The following is a 12,688-nucleotide window of genomic DNA, read 5'->3' as shown; positions in this document are numbered from 1 at the left end:
ATTGCATTGGCTCATTTTACAAATCCTGCCCTGCTGGGTGCAATATCAGAGTTTCATGTTGCTCATCAAGCTTCCAACTGTGACAAGTCTTTAGATTAATAAAAAAAACATTCAGTCCTTTTGGCCCATAAATTGCAGTGAAAGGACGCTGAGAGGAAGTTATCACAGCCGGTCAAAGAAATACAGATCTGAGGAGTGAGAAGAAGAGAGCTGAAATAGGAAATATCTTTCTCTGTGGTTTTCACAGCAGCATGTTGACTCACCGCCCTGCCACAATACAACAGTTGCACTTCAGAGCCCATCTGTGATCTCTCAGGATGGACGCCTACACTGATTATCGACCTTATGATTACTACGATTACTTTGAAAACTCTACTGACTACGAGTTATTTGATCGAAATGCCACAATGGATTGCCCTGGCTCACACCTGCATGGCTCCAACATATTCATGCCCGTACTGTACTACCTCATATTTTTCACAGGCTTTCTGGGCAACCTCTTTGTGATCTTGGTCGTGGGCAGCAAAGGTAAGATGAGTGGGCGTCTGGTGGACACATTTGTTGTCAACCTGGCCCTGGCCGACCTCATCTTCGTCCTCACGCTGCCTCTGTGGGCCATCTCCGCCAGCCAGAGTGGCTACTGGGACTTTGGGCCAGCTGGGGACCTGCTGTGTAAACTGAGCAGCTATATTATAGCTGTGAACCGCTTCTCCAACATCTTCTTTCTCACCTGCATGAGCGTCGACCGCTACCTGGCCGTGGTGAAGCTGATGGACTCGAGGTACCTCAGGAGCAGCAGGTGCATCCGTGCCATCTGTGCCGCAGTGTGGTTGGGCTCCCTGGTGCTCGGCATCCCATCCCTGGTGTACCGCAAAGTGGAGCCGTTCGGTGACGGACTCTCCTGCGTGGAGGACAACAACTCTGTCTTTTTTCTTTGCCTGAGCCTCACCATGGCGTTACTCACCTTTGTCCTCCCAGTGCTGATCATCGCGCTCTGCTATGGCACCATCGTCGTGCATCTCAACCGCCACTGTGCAGCAAATCCTCGGGCTGATGCCCGCCGCAGGCACTCCCTGAAGATGGTCCTCTGCATCATAGTGGCCTTCGTGGTGTCCTGGCTCCCCTTTAACGTCTTCAAGGTCGTCATAATTGGCTCGCAGCTCTCAAACGTTGATCTGAGTTGCGATGCTCAGTCGTGGCAAAGAAACGGGCTCATCGTCTCGTGCTGTCTGGCCTTCCTCAACAGCTGTGTGAATCCAGCCATTTACTTCTTCCTAGACCATCACTTCAGACGACGGGCCGAGACCCTGTTCAAGACCTTCCTAGGGAGGCCAAAGTTACTGCAGAGCCACAACTCTTCAGCCTCATTCACCAATGTTGGCACTTCAGATAGCTATGGAACAACAGCTGGAAGAACTCAGCTGCAGATGTTTGAGTAGGAGGAGAAAACTAGGAAAGTTATTGTTCCATTGGGTTATTATGTGAAAACTTGTCATATACTTATCTTGATAATGGGAGACTTTGTGCATATTTGTCTCAAGGGATGGTAAATATAAAGGCATAGGCTGCATGGTAAGAATGGATTGTTTTTAGTTAGTACAATAATGTGATTTTCTTTGTCATGTATTTTTCTTTATTCAAATGTTCTACATACGTTGAAGATGCTGTTTATATGACGTATAGTGTATAATATAGTACAGTAGTGTCGATATATGAGTATCCACTGATATCTTTTGCTTGTTTGTATGAAAACCCTGAACATTTTTGTTGCATTAGTTGAGTGCAATTGTGTGATCTGGAGGTGTAAATATGATTTAAAATTTGTAACATAATTGTTGCATTTTTTTGTTATTTTATATATATATATATATATATAGAGAGAGAGAGAGAGAGAGAGAGAGAGAGAGAGAGAGAGAGAGAAGAGAGAGAGAGAGAGAGAGAGAGAGAGAGAGAGAGAGAGAGAGAGAAAGAGAGAGAGAGAGAAAGAGAGAGAGAGAGAGAGAGAATCATTTGGTGGTGTTATTGTAAAAATGTTTGGTACATGAATACCATTTTATTAAATGTATATATATATATATATATATATATATATATATATATATATATATATTGCTGTGATAAAGTTGCAAAAATAAAAGCTGAAAAAAATATATTTTGTGTATTTGTAACTCTTGATATTGAATCGAATGGATATTTTCGTCAAAAACACTTCATTAAGATTAAAAGAATCTAAGATAATTACTGAATTGTGTAACAATTTAAAAGAGACATTATACTTTAAAACAAGCTTTTCCATAATTACAATCCAGAAACCAAAGACTTGCAGTAATAAATTACATCTGTGTTTTTGCACTCAGACAAAAAGTGCAAAGTTTCACTACATTCAAGTAGAGCTGCAGCTCATAAATCCTGACATGTGCAGCCAAGACTATCATGTTCTTAACAAGAATATCCCATTTTAATCTTGAAAAGATTTTACAAAACGTTGAGGTCATTTTAGTCAAGTTAGGGAGAATTCGATTTTTTTATAAACATGTTTGAAGATTGGCACGATCATTACATTAAATGTTGTCATTTCCCCTCAGTTGTAAGTGCTTGTAAATGACATTCTCAAAGCAATTCAACAATTGAACTCATTTTCTATTTTGTCTGTCATGAAGACCATTGGCAGTTTGGTCGTATTTATGTTTTCCTGCCATTCACATGTGAGTTTTGCATAAGAAAAACAAAAAGGGTCGTGAGAAACAAGTCACACTTATTCATACGAGGAAATGCCAAACTTGAAACCTAAAATCAGTCAGTGCACTTGACTGCAACAGGAAGCAGAAGCTAATTGAGTGAAAGAGGGTAGAATATGTAATTACATGTAATCAGACAGTGCTTCAAAACATGAAAACGGGCCCACTTTTTCAATTATAGATAGGTTTATCTAAAAAAACATTTCATAAAAGCTCCCAGGCTACAACTTGCTCTCGTAGAAAGGCAAATACAAAAACCACAGGCAGCTCAGATGTGACATCTGTGAGGTGTCCTGAGAGTTAGAATGCAAAACATTTATTATTGCACACACTTCTTCCTGGTCTCTTTATAAGAACTTTTTTACTAAGCAGAGGCACTCGGGCATGAGGCACCGTTAAAAGGAATTTCCTAAAAATCAAATGTAGTCATACGAGTGTTACAGCGACCGTTGAATACATGAAAGTTCAAATGTTCATGTGTGCCCACTTCTTTTTCAGTCGTCTATGTGCAGTTTTAACTATGAGAAAACACGGTGCCAGGCTGTGGGTGCAGGGACTCAGGAATTCCCCCTCTCCTGCTTGAAAGAAAAAGGTTTTTCAGAGATACATTGACCACCTTTTCTCACAAAACTGTTTCAAGGCTATCGCAAATAACACCAATGTGTTTTTTAAATTAAATATGCATAAAAAGAAAATTCCGCAAGTAAACAATTAGAATCTAAGACATAAAATAATGCAGAAGTTAAAATATCGAGATAGAATACATATATATGAAATATACATTTGTAGTAGACAGGTGTTCAGGAATTGCAAAATATAAAGACGCATTGTAAACCACAATGTAGTAAATTCATATGCATAATGAAACAAGTTGTAAGAAAATACGTAAATAAGGTAAAGTGATCGTGTAAAGTGGTTACATATATACTATTATATGTCAGTGCTTTGCATTTTGATCTTTCTTTTATATTCTAAATAATTTTACCCGTTAGATCACATTTTAAGTTTGAAGGAACCTGTTTCCTGCTTTGTTTTATATTCATGACAAAAGTGTATACTTTATTCTAACTGTTGAGGGTTTGTTTGTGTTTATTGTACAGTTGAACATGTTGATAGATTGCACCTTTAACTTGAGAACAGAGCAGTTCACAAGCTTCACACACACACACACACACACACACACACATTGATGCTCAGTGCTGGAGGCTCTGGGGGATTAGTGAATTGCTCATGGACTCAGTCTAAGACACAAGATGTGACATGTTACACAAAGATGAAATACAATAATGTTTTTCTTTTTAACCTAATTGATTTATACACGCAAGATTGATGCTTTAATCTATGACGAGAAGTTAACTGTTGTGTCTTGGGGCAAATGTTTTCTTCAATGTTGATTGTAATGTTAAAGGTTAAGTGAATTAAAACATCCATCCATCCATTTTAATTAAAATTAAAACAAGCAATTAAAAAAAATGTTAAAGTAGTTGTTTGCAAAAGATTAAATTGTTTAAAATTTAACACAGACAGGCTTAATAGATCAACTTTATCAGTCTCTTTTTTGGTATCTTATTAAATGTTTATTTTAAATAAAGACACTTTTTATCTAAGAAAAATTTGAGTTTCTGAATGAATAGCAAAATACTTGTAATAAATGATGGTTGTTAAGAATAGAAGCCTTTTAATGAACTGAATGACTTATTCTGCCAGTCTGTTACACACCGAATGAAAGGTGTGTGACCCTGGCATATTTTCCAGTAGGCGAGGTGTCAGTCATTTCACAAACCTGTTTGTGGTCAATGAGACAGACTGGTAGTGTTCTCACAGTGCTGTTGCAGCTCTCTTTCATGCAGCAATACGTGAACTTGCCTTCAACTTCTCAAATGAGTATTCTAACTGTTAATCTTCAATTAGATAACAAGAAAAGTAACCCATGGGTTCATATGGCGCTGGCAGACATATTGATAATCATCAAACTATTTTTCAGACTAGGACTTTTAAATCTTGATGATATTTTAGTTTGTAACCGTACTACATATCTGTAAGAAGAAGAAATAACACCTCCTTCCTTTTACAAAGGAAACGTTTGTTAGTTTCATAGGCAATACAAATGCACTGGTATGACCATAGATAATGTAGTTAGCTTTAGATAGGCTGGATATTGTTACATGACTTAATGATTCTCTTTTACTTGTGCCACTGTTACATAATGTTTTAGCATTTATTATTATTCTGTAATTGTTGTAATTGAGTTTTATTTTTAGGATATAGCATTATTCAACCTGTTGGACTGCAGGAGTTATAAGTAAAAAATAAGTAATTAATTATTTTCCCTGCATAGCTTCCATATTCATATTATTAATATTTACCTTCTCAGTACAAATATAACTTACTCAAAGTTTATATACAGTAAGAAAAAAGGCTCACACAAAATATTGTCACATTGGTGATCTGGGCTTTATAACGTTGCCCAGCGGAAAGGGCAGCTTTAGTGAATTGAGAGATAAAGTAGCATGGCACAATGTTAGTGCATATAGTTTTTACTGTTTAACCACCAATATGCATCATCAGTGTGAATTTTGTGTGAATCAGAACATTCACACAGAATTATTGCCAATGCTGCAGACTGTGGTTTCATTGTTCCTTAAAATGTCACATCAAGTCTATATGAGTGAGCGACACCTGTCAGCTCACTGAGAAAAGCTCATGGTAGTCATATATATATATATATATATATATATATATATACACACACAGTGGGTACGGAAAGTATTCAGATCCCTTTAAATGTTTCACTCTTTGTTTCATTGCAGCCATTTGCTAAAATCAAAAAAGTTCATTTTATTTCTCATTAATGTACACTCAGCACCCCATCTTGACAGAAAAAAACAGAAATGTAGAAATTTTTGCAAATTTATTAAAAAAGAAAAACTGAAATATCACATGGTCATAAGTATTCAGACCCTTTGCTCAGTATTGAGTAGAAGCACCCTTTTGAGCTAGTACAGCCATGAGTCTTCTTGGGAATGATGCAACAAGTTTTTCACACCTGGATTTGGGGATCCTCTGCCATTCTTCCTTGCAGATCCTCTCCAGTTCTGTCAGGTTGGATGGTGAACGTTGGTGGACAGCCATTTTCAGGTCTCTCCAGAGATGCTCAATTGGGTTTAGCTCTGGCTGGGCCAGTCAAGAATGGTCACAGAGTTGTTCCGAAGCCACTCCTTTGTTATTTTAGCTGTGTGCTTTGGGTCATTGTCTTGTTGGAAGGTGAACCTTCGGCCCAGTCCGAGGTCCAGAGCACTCTGGAAGAGGTTTTCTTCCAGGATATCTCTGTACTTGGCCGTATTCATCTTTCCTTCAATTGCAACCAGTCGTCCTGTCCCTGCAGCTGAAAAACACCCCCATAGCATGATGCTGCCACCACCATGTTTCACTGTTGGGCAGGTGATGAGCAGTGCCTGGTTTTCTCCACACATACCGCTTAGAATTAACGCCAAAAAGTTCAATCTTGGTCTCATCAGACCAGAGAATCTTATTTCTCATAGTCCGAGAGTCCTTCATGTGTTTTTTGGCAAACTCTATGCGGGCTTTCATATGTCTTGCACTGAGGAGAGGCTTCCGTCGGGCCACTCTGCCATAAAGCCCCGACTGGTGGAGGGCTGCAGTGATAGTTGACTTTGTGGAACTTTCTCCCATCTCCCTACTGCATCTCTGGAGCCCAGCCAGCTAGATATAATTTATATCAATTATTTAATTATTTGTTGTATTCATACCTGTCCTGTGAGCAAACCTGACAGCTGATGACATTTTAATTGTGGAAGTCTTGTTCTCTGAAGGTTTCAGTGTCTCTAACAGGATCTCTTGGGCAAGATTTAACATCTAGAGACAAAAGAGGCCTTTGTTTGTACTGAAACTTAATCTGTACATTGGGTCATACATAGGTGAACTGTGAACACCCATGAAACCGTATCATGGAACCATGGTTTCAGATGTATTCAATGCAACTAACTGCCGGGTAAACAATAAAACCACTGAGACAGATGTGGTTTAATGTTGTTGTTTTTGACGAGAGGAAAGGAAGTACTGTTAAAAAACAGAATTTGTTCATCTTTAGTTCCCGGTCAGAACTAGAGGATATTTCAAATGAGGTCTGTTTATGTGTTTTAATTTGAACAGTTTCACATATTATACAACAATGCAAATGTATTGACATGTCACTATCACTAAATCAGGGCAGTTCAATGCATTTTAGGTTCTGAAATAAACACTCAAATTCAGTGCTTTACACAATTTTAAACATATTTTATCTGAATTTCTCTGAATTATGTGGGACTATATTTCATTAATGCTGTTAACCAAAGTAAATCAAAACCCTGAAAGAGCTATTAATGGCACATGCATAATTTGGACTAAAATGATGTGAAACGCATAAAATGTAATCTGATTTAACACCAAAAAGTGTGTGTTGACAAACCAGAAGAAATACTTTTATTATAAATTAAAAATAGTGATGATCAGTTTCATTCTTTTCCATGATCAAAGACACATTAAGCCAACATTGCTCATTAGATTTGTCAAGAAATGTTGATTTCCACAGCAAGAGTTTCCATTAGAGTGAATGGCTTCAGCTTGATGGTTTGTACAGCAGATGTGAGTAATTTATCTTTGATAATGACCGTCTGTAGGTTTTTAAAGTCATGTTGGGGTAAATGACTACATCAGGCCTGTTTTACAGTGACCCACTGAATGAGTGAATGGCTAAAGTAAGTAGCTTCTCAGACACATGCTGTAAAAGAAATGGGTCAAGTAGCCCATCTATATTTCTAACTATGTTACATCTACTAATTGATTTATGATTATTGTGTTAACAAAAGAATGTCATCTTAGTTCAATTTTACCACTTTGGTGGTAAGATTATACTGTTGGATCCATTGTCATTTTAGTGGACAAGTAGCAGTAAGCTACAATTTATATTACGATCATGTTATTTAGAATGTATTTAGTCAAAGTGAGCTACTGGTTTTGTGAATGTGTTGAACCAACAGTGGATTTAATTATTATTATTCAATCTTTCATTTTCTTGACCTGCTGATTAATGCTGATTAGTGGGTTTGAGACACTACTGCAGCATATAAATAAAAAAAGGTCTGAAACAATCACACAAAAAAAGCTAACTGTATCAGAAGAGTTGTTTGGTCACATAAAACATAGGATGGCCCTGACAAATGATCACGTGGTTTACAGGATTAAAAGTCTATGTGGCGCACTGGTGCCCTCTAGTGGCTCAAACTAAAAGAAGATGATGCTAATTTAAGTTATTTCAACACACGTTGTATTACTCGGTTATAAAATAGATCACCTTGGTCATGTTGGAGGAATAATTAAGCAGTTTTGACGTCATGAAACAGGGGTTAATGCGATGAAGCAAACCGCCCACACAGCAGCAGAGAAGAGGATGACCAATGCGGCGTTCAGCAGCCCATTTTAAGCTCGTACTTTGTATAACTATAGTGGTAAATCTAACTTTAAGCACTTACAATGGCCACTAAATGCAATAATAGCAACTTGACCCATCGAGGGATTGTTTTTTGTTAAAAGTTGCTATTGTTTTATTTCCATCAATCAGCTAACACTTCGTCAGAATTCTACACAGAGTGGAAGATTACAACAACGACCGATCCTTGAACGAATCATTAATGAATTGATTTAATTAACACATTTACTGGTTTTAAACATGTTCGCGTAGTGTTATTGATCTTGATAACCTAACTTGAGACACGTGCCTATGTATACGTCCCGTGTCGGAAACACGGTTACCATGGTAAAAAAAAGTTGATGTTGTTATTGTAGTCGTGTTTTCCGACAGCACGTGGAGGCAGCATATCATTGTTTTACTTTACTGAGCTGAAGAAGTAGCCAATCCAACAAAAAGTGTCGTTCTGGGAGTAAGTCGTTATTTTAATGTTTGTGTTGTAATGTATCCACTCCGTTAGACCACAGAGACGTCACTTGAGGACTTAGTGTCGGTTCCTTCTGCTCTTTTGTTTGTGTAAATAAAAGTAAACTTCCAGCTCAAATCTGGGAGCCCGATGGAGTTTGTATGGATACAGATGAGACACGATGCTAACTAACTAGCTCACGTTACTGAGGTAAGAGCAACACACGATGCAGTTACACGTTTTATTTTACTATAGTTGTATGCATGTACGGAACGCGGTAAATATTAAAGCCAGTGAACTCAATGTCCATCTGGAAACAAGTCATGTTATTGGGCAGCGTGTCGTTAAATGTGTGTGAAAAGTTTCTAAACTTTGAGAAACTCTTCAGAGCCGAGGCCCTGCAGCTTCATGGAGCTGAGGTAGCGCTGATGAAATGCATCAATAGATATCTTTAATGTATTGTTATTGCTCCAGAGAGTTTTCTCGAACGTAACTCGACACTTGAAGCTTGTTGTGTCATTTGATTTAATGCTTGTACACCGCTAACGTTACAGTATTCAGATATGTGGGGCACATTACACTCAACGTATTATGTCATTATTGGATAGTATTGTAGGACACTGAGTCTATCTCCATCGTTCATTCTTTCTCCATCTTTCATCTTTTTTCATGGACAGTCTCTAATCTTTCCTGTGTCGATCCTGTGTAAAAGAGAAACATAGTTTAAACAGTATTAAGTTCTCTGACTGCACTGACCAGCAGAGAAGTTGTAAATGAGAGACATCCTCTTTCAACAGAAACGCACAGCATTAAAACATAACTGAGAGGAACAACAGCATTCAAGTCGGTGAGGTCTAACATTCTGCCTCGCATGCTCAGTATTATTACATCATAGCAGTTTGATAGTGTACCTACCTCACGAAGTTGATCATTTACAAAATGGTTCATGGGAGACATATTGGAAATATGATATTGTTTTACTTCAATCTCTATAAAGGTTCCCAACAGAGCGGTCATATTAGTTAGTTAGTGATTGCTGTGCATTGAAACATTTCCCCTGGCTTCACATTCCTGAGCGTTGACCAGGAGGCACGAGGACAGAGGTGGCTTAACCCTTTAAACCTCTGTGACCTGCTGCTGGGACAGTCATTACTAACTCAAGCTGTGCACCCAAACTTTGAAATGTAAACTCTAGTGGAAAGCCTCAAAGTCTACAGGGATACCAAATATGTCAGACTAAACGTGCTTGTCTCTGTGTAACGGTGTTGATGTGTTTTTACGCTGGTTCACTCTCAGCCACAGTTTAAGGGCTTGGCCACCGTTTTAGAATAGACCTTGATTAGCATGGTGGTGCACACACTTCTAATTCAGTTATCCACATCACACACACCACTTCTGCACGCTTGCTCATTTAATATCCATGTGGTATTTTTTTCACATCTTTATTATAGTCAATTAGAGCCTTTAGGCAACATAAAACTCAAAGCTGGCTCGAGGCAGAGAGAGAGAGAGAGAGAGAGAGAGAGAGAGAGGTGGGGGAGGAACCCAGCAGCTCCAAGAATGGCTTTGTTTCACTTTTCAAAGTTTTAGGAGTTTGTGGTGCATTAGTGTAACCTCATTGAACCTTTTTGTTTTTTATGACACCACCTTGATTTAAGCATCAATACACTGAAATGATCCATTGGCAGTTGGTGGAAAGAGCCAAGCTGCGAAATACTGAGGGGGAAATGTGTGATCCCTGGCAGCTGATGGCTCGACACACTGGCAGCAGCAGTCTAGCCGTACACGTATAAAAGGACTCAAGAATATTTCAAGAATTTGTTTGGCCAGCTGCTGTGTTGCCTACACGAAGCTATATCTCTGTCTGGTGGGGACCCCTGGTTTATATAAACTACCCATGACATCCACCGACTGGCTACTTCAACACAGGACGAGTGTCTGTGTCGTAAAGTCGTGTTGTGGGAAGATGTTTAACTAGTCGTCACATAAAGATGGACTTAACTGCACAGCTGTGCGTTATTGAAAGAGGAAAAGTGTGACAAATACAATTCTATTGTTAACTGTCGTTTACCGTCAACAGAAGAGATTATTACTCATTTGCATGACTTCACTTCCCCTATATCTGATTTTAGGTGATCAAACTTTGTATGCTGCCTGTTTCCACAAGACGCTGCTGCTCTTTTATTCTATTAACCATACGAGTCACTGAACCAATTATCTGCTGCTTTGTCCCTGTGGCTGCTGCTTCCTGGGTGCCGTGTCATTTGAGATCTGATTCTTGAGTGTCTGGGAATTGCTGGACCTTTTTCTCTGCGTGTCTAAGCACCGACATTCCTGGAAAGCCAAAATGAATATTGAGATTCCGAATGAATGTGAGCCATGCAGTTGGAGAGCAGGTGCTGCCTCTTGGTCCCAGTAAATCATGTATACTGTCCCACCGCCGCCGTGCGTTTCCCTCTTTTTAGTCGAGGCAAAAAAAAAAACCGGCAGGCCACAAAAGAGCCTCTGCATTGGTAAGCCTGGAAGTCAGAAGAGAAGGGGTGAAGTTAAGAAGGCTCTTTGCAAATCTTAAGATGGTACATTTGTAAGTCGTACCAGCCCTTTGAAACATCCAGGAGATGGCAGTAGAAATGCTGCGACCAGATATTTGATCTTTGTACAATAGAGCTGAACTCTGACACTGACACAGTTTATTGTAAGAAAACCAAACTGACGAGGTGAAGAGTCAGAGCGTCGTTAACAGTCAGTTATCCAGTCGTAGTCATCTATTACCCGTGATCAAGGCATGGGGTTTTTGGCTTTTAGACACCTTGCGTGTTTTCTCACAAACCTGGACCCAGAAATATGTACAAAGTGAAACAGTTGAACAAGACACTGCTGTTGGTTACTAATGAATACACTCATCATTATTGGTTGATCGGTCGAATACTTTTTCAATTAATGGAGTATTTGTTTGGTCCATACAAAACATGGTGGGAAAAGAAATGGACAATCACAAATATATTCAATTTGCTATCATGCAAGAAACCTTCATATTTGAGAAGATGAAATCAGCTCATTTTTGCTGTTTCTTTCTGACAATAAACCAATCGATTAGTTGAAGAATGGTTTCAGTTTTAAAGCTGAAACCAGACTTTAGACTTCTGTGCTGTTTCTCATTTCTTTCTCCTGGGCCCCTGTCTTTGTCCTACTGTGTCTACGTTTTATAGTAATGGTGCCTTTGCAACGGGACATACATTTCAGTCTGGTTGCCACCAACCGCCTATTAGGATGCTGATAAGAGGGTGAAGTGAAGTGTAATCTCTTTGTATCTTTGTCATTGTTGTTGACACAGTTTCAAGCTCAGACAGGAGCGCTGAGTTATTTGATACTGACTCAAGTGTTCAACCCTCAGTATGTGGCCACTCCTCTTCACCAGGCAGCGCTCTCTTAGTGGGCGAGTCCCTCATTCCTGTCCGGACTCCGCTCAGCTCAAGTTTTGTGTATTTACAGTTAAGTCGGTAACTCAGAGAAAGGTTTCACTCTTTGGATTTTGACAGTTTTTCTAAGTTTCTCACAAAGTAAGTAGATTTTTTTTATATATGTGGTCTAATTGGCAGTCTTTCATGTACTTACTTTGTCTATTGCCTTCTGGGTGAATTCATTTGGATTTATGTGGAATAACTGTCATTGTGTTAATTGTGTTGTTGGGTTAATATTTCATATAGATATTTATGCTTTTACAAACGATGACGCGTTGATGAGATGATGAGTGCGGCGTGATTGTTTTTTCTGTGGTACTGACGCTTGACTTAAACAAATACCTCCAGGTAGTGTTTTGTATAGTTTCTTAGCACCTTCACAGAAATGTTTGACTTAGATAAAATATGTCTTACAAAACAAATGTTACAGATTGCTCTGTATACAAGCAGTTCTTTGTATCTACTTTGAAGGTAAGATACTGTACTGTACATCTACAGTACATCAAACTACTGAAGTACTTCCAGTTCAGTCCACCCTTGTGCGGTGGAAGGA

General features: G+C 38.9%; 1 protein-coding gene across 1 annotated transcript; it reads left to right on the top strand.

Annotated features, from left to right (window-relative positions):
• Nucleotides 1-317: 317 nt before the first annotated feature.
• Nucleotides 318-2,065, top strand: gpr25 (G protein-coupled receptor 25). Its single transcript, XM_076111077.1, has one exon. The coding sequence runs from the start codon at nucleotides 318-320 to the stop codon at nucleotides 1,437-1,439; it is 1,122 nt and encodes a 373-aa protein (XP_075967192.1). The 3' UTR covers nucleotides 1,440-2,065.
• Nucleotides 2,066-12,688: the final 10,623 nt, after the last annotated feature.

Source organism: Anarhichas minor, unplaced genomic scaffold (assembly GCF_050575085.1).
Source record: "Anarhichas minor isolate MPS153535 unplaced genomic scaffold, ASM5057508v1 ptg000043l, whole genome shotgun sequence".
In the NCBI taxonomy this organism is placed as follows: Eukaryota; Metazoa; Chordata; class Actinopteri; order Perciformes; family Anarhichadidae; genus Anarhichas; species Anarhichas minor.
This window is presented reverse-complemented; position numbering and strand designations above follow the sequence as displayed.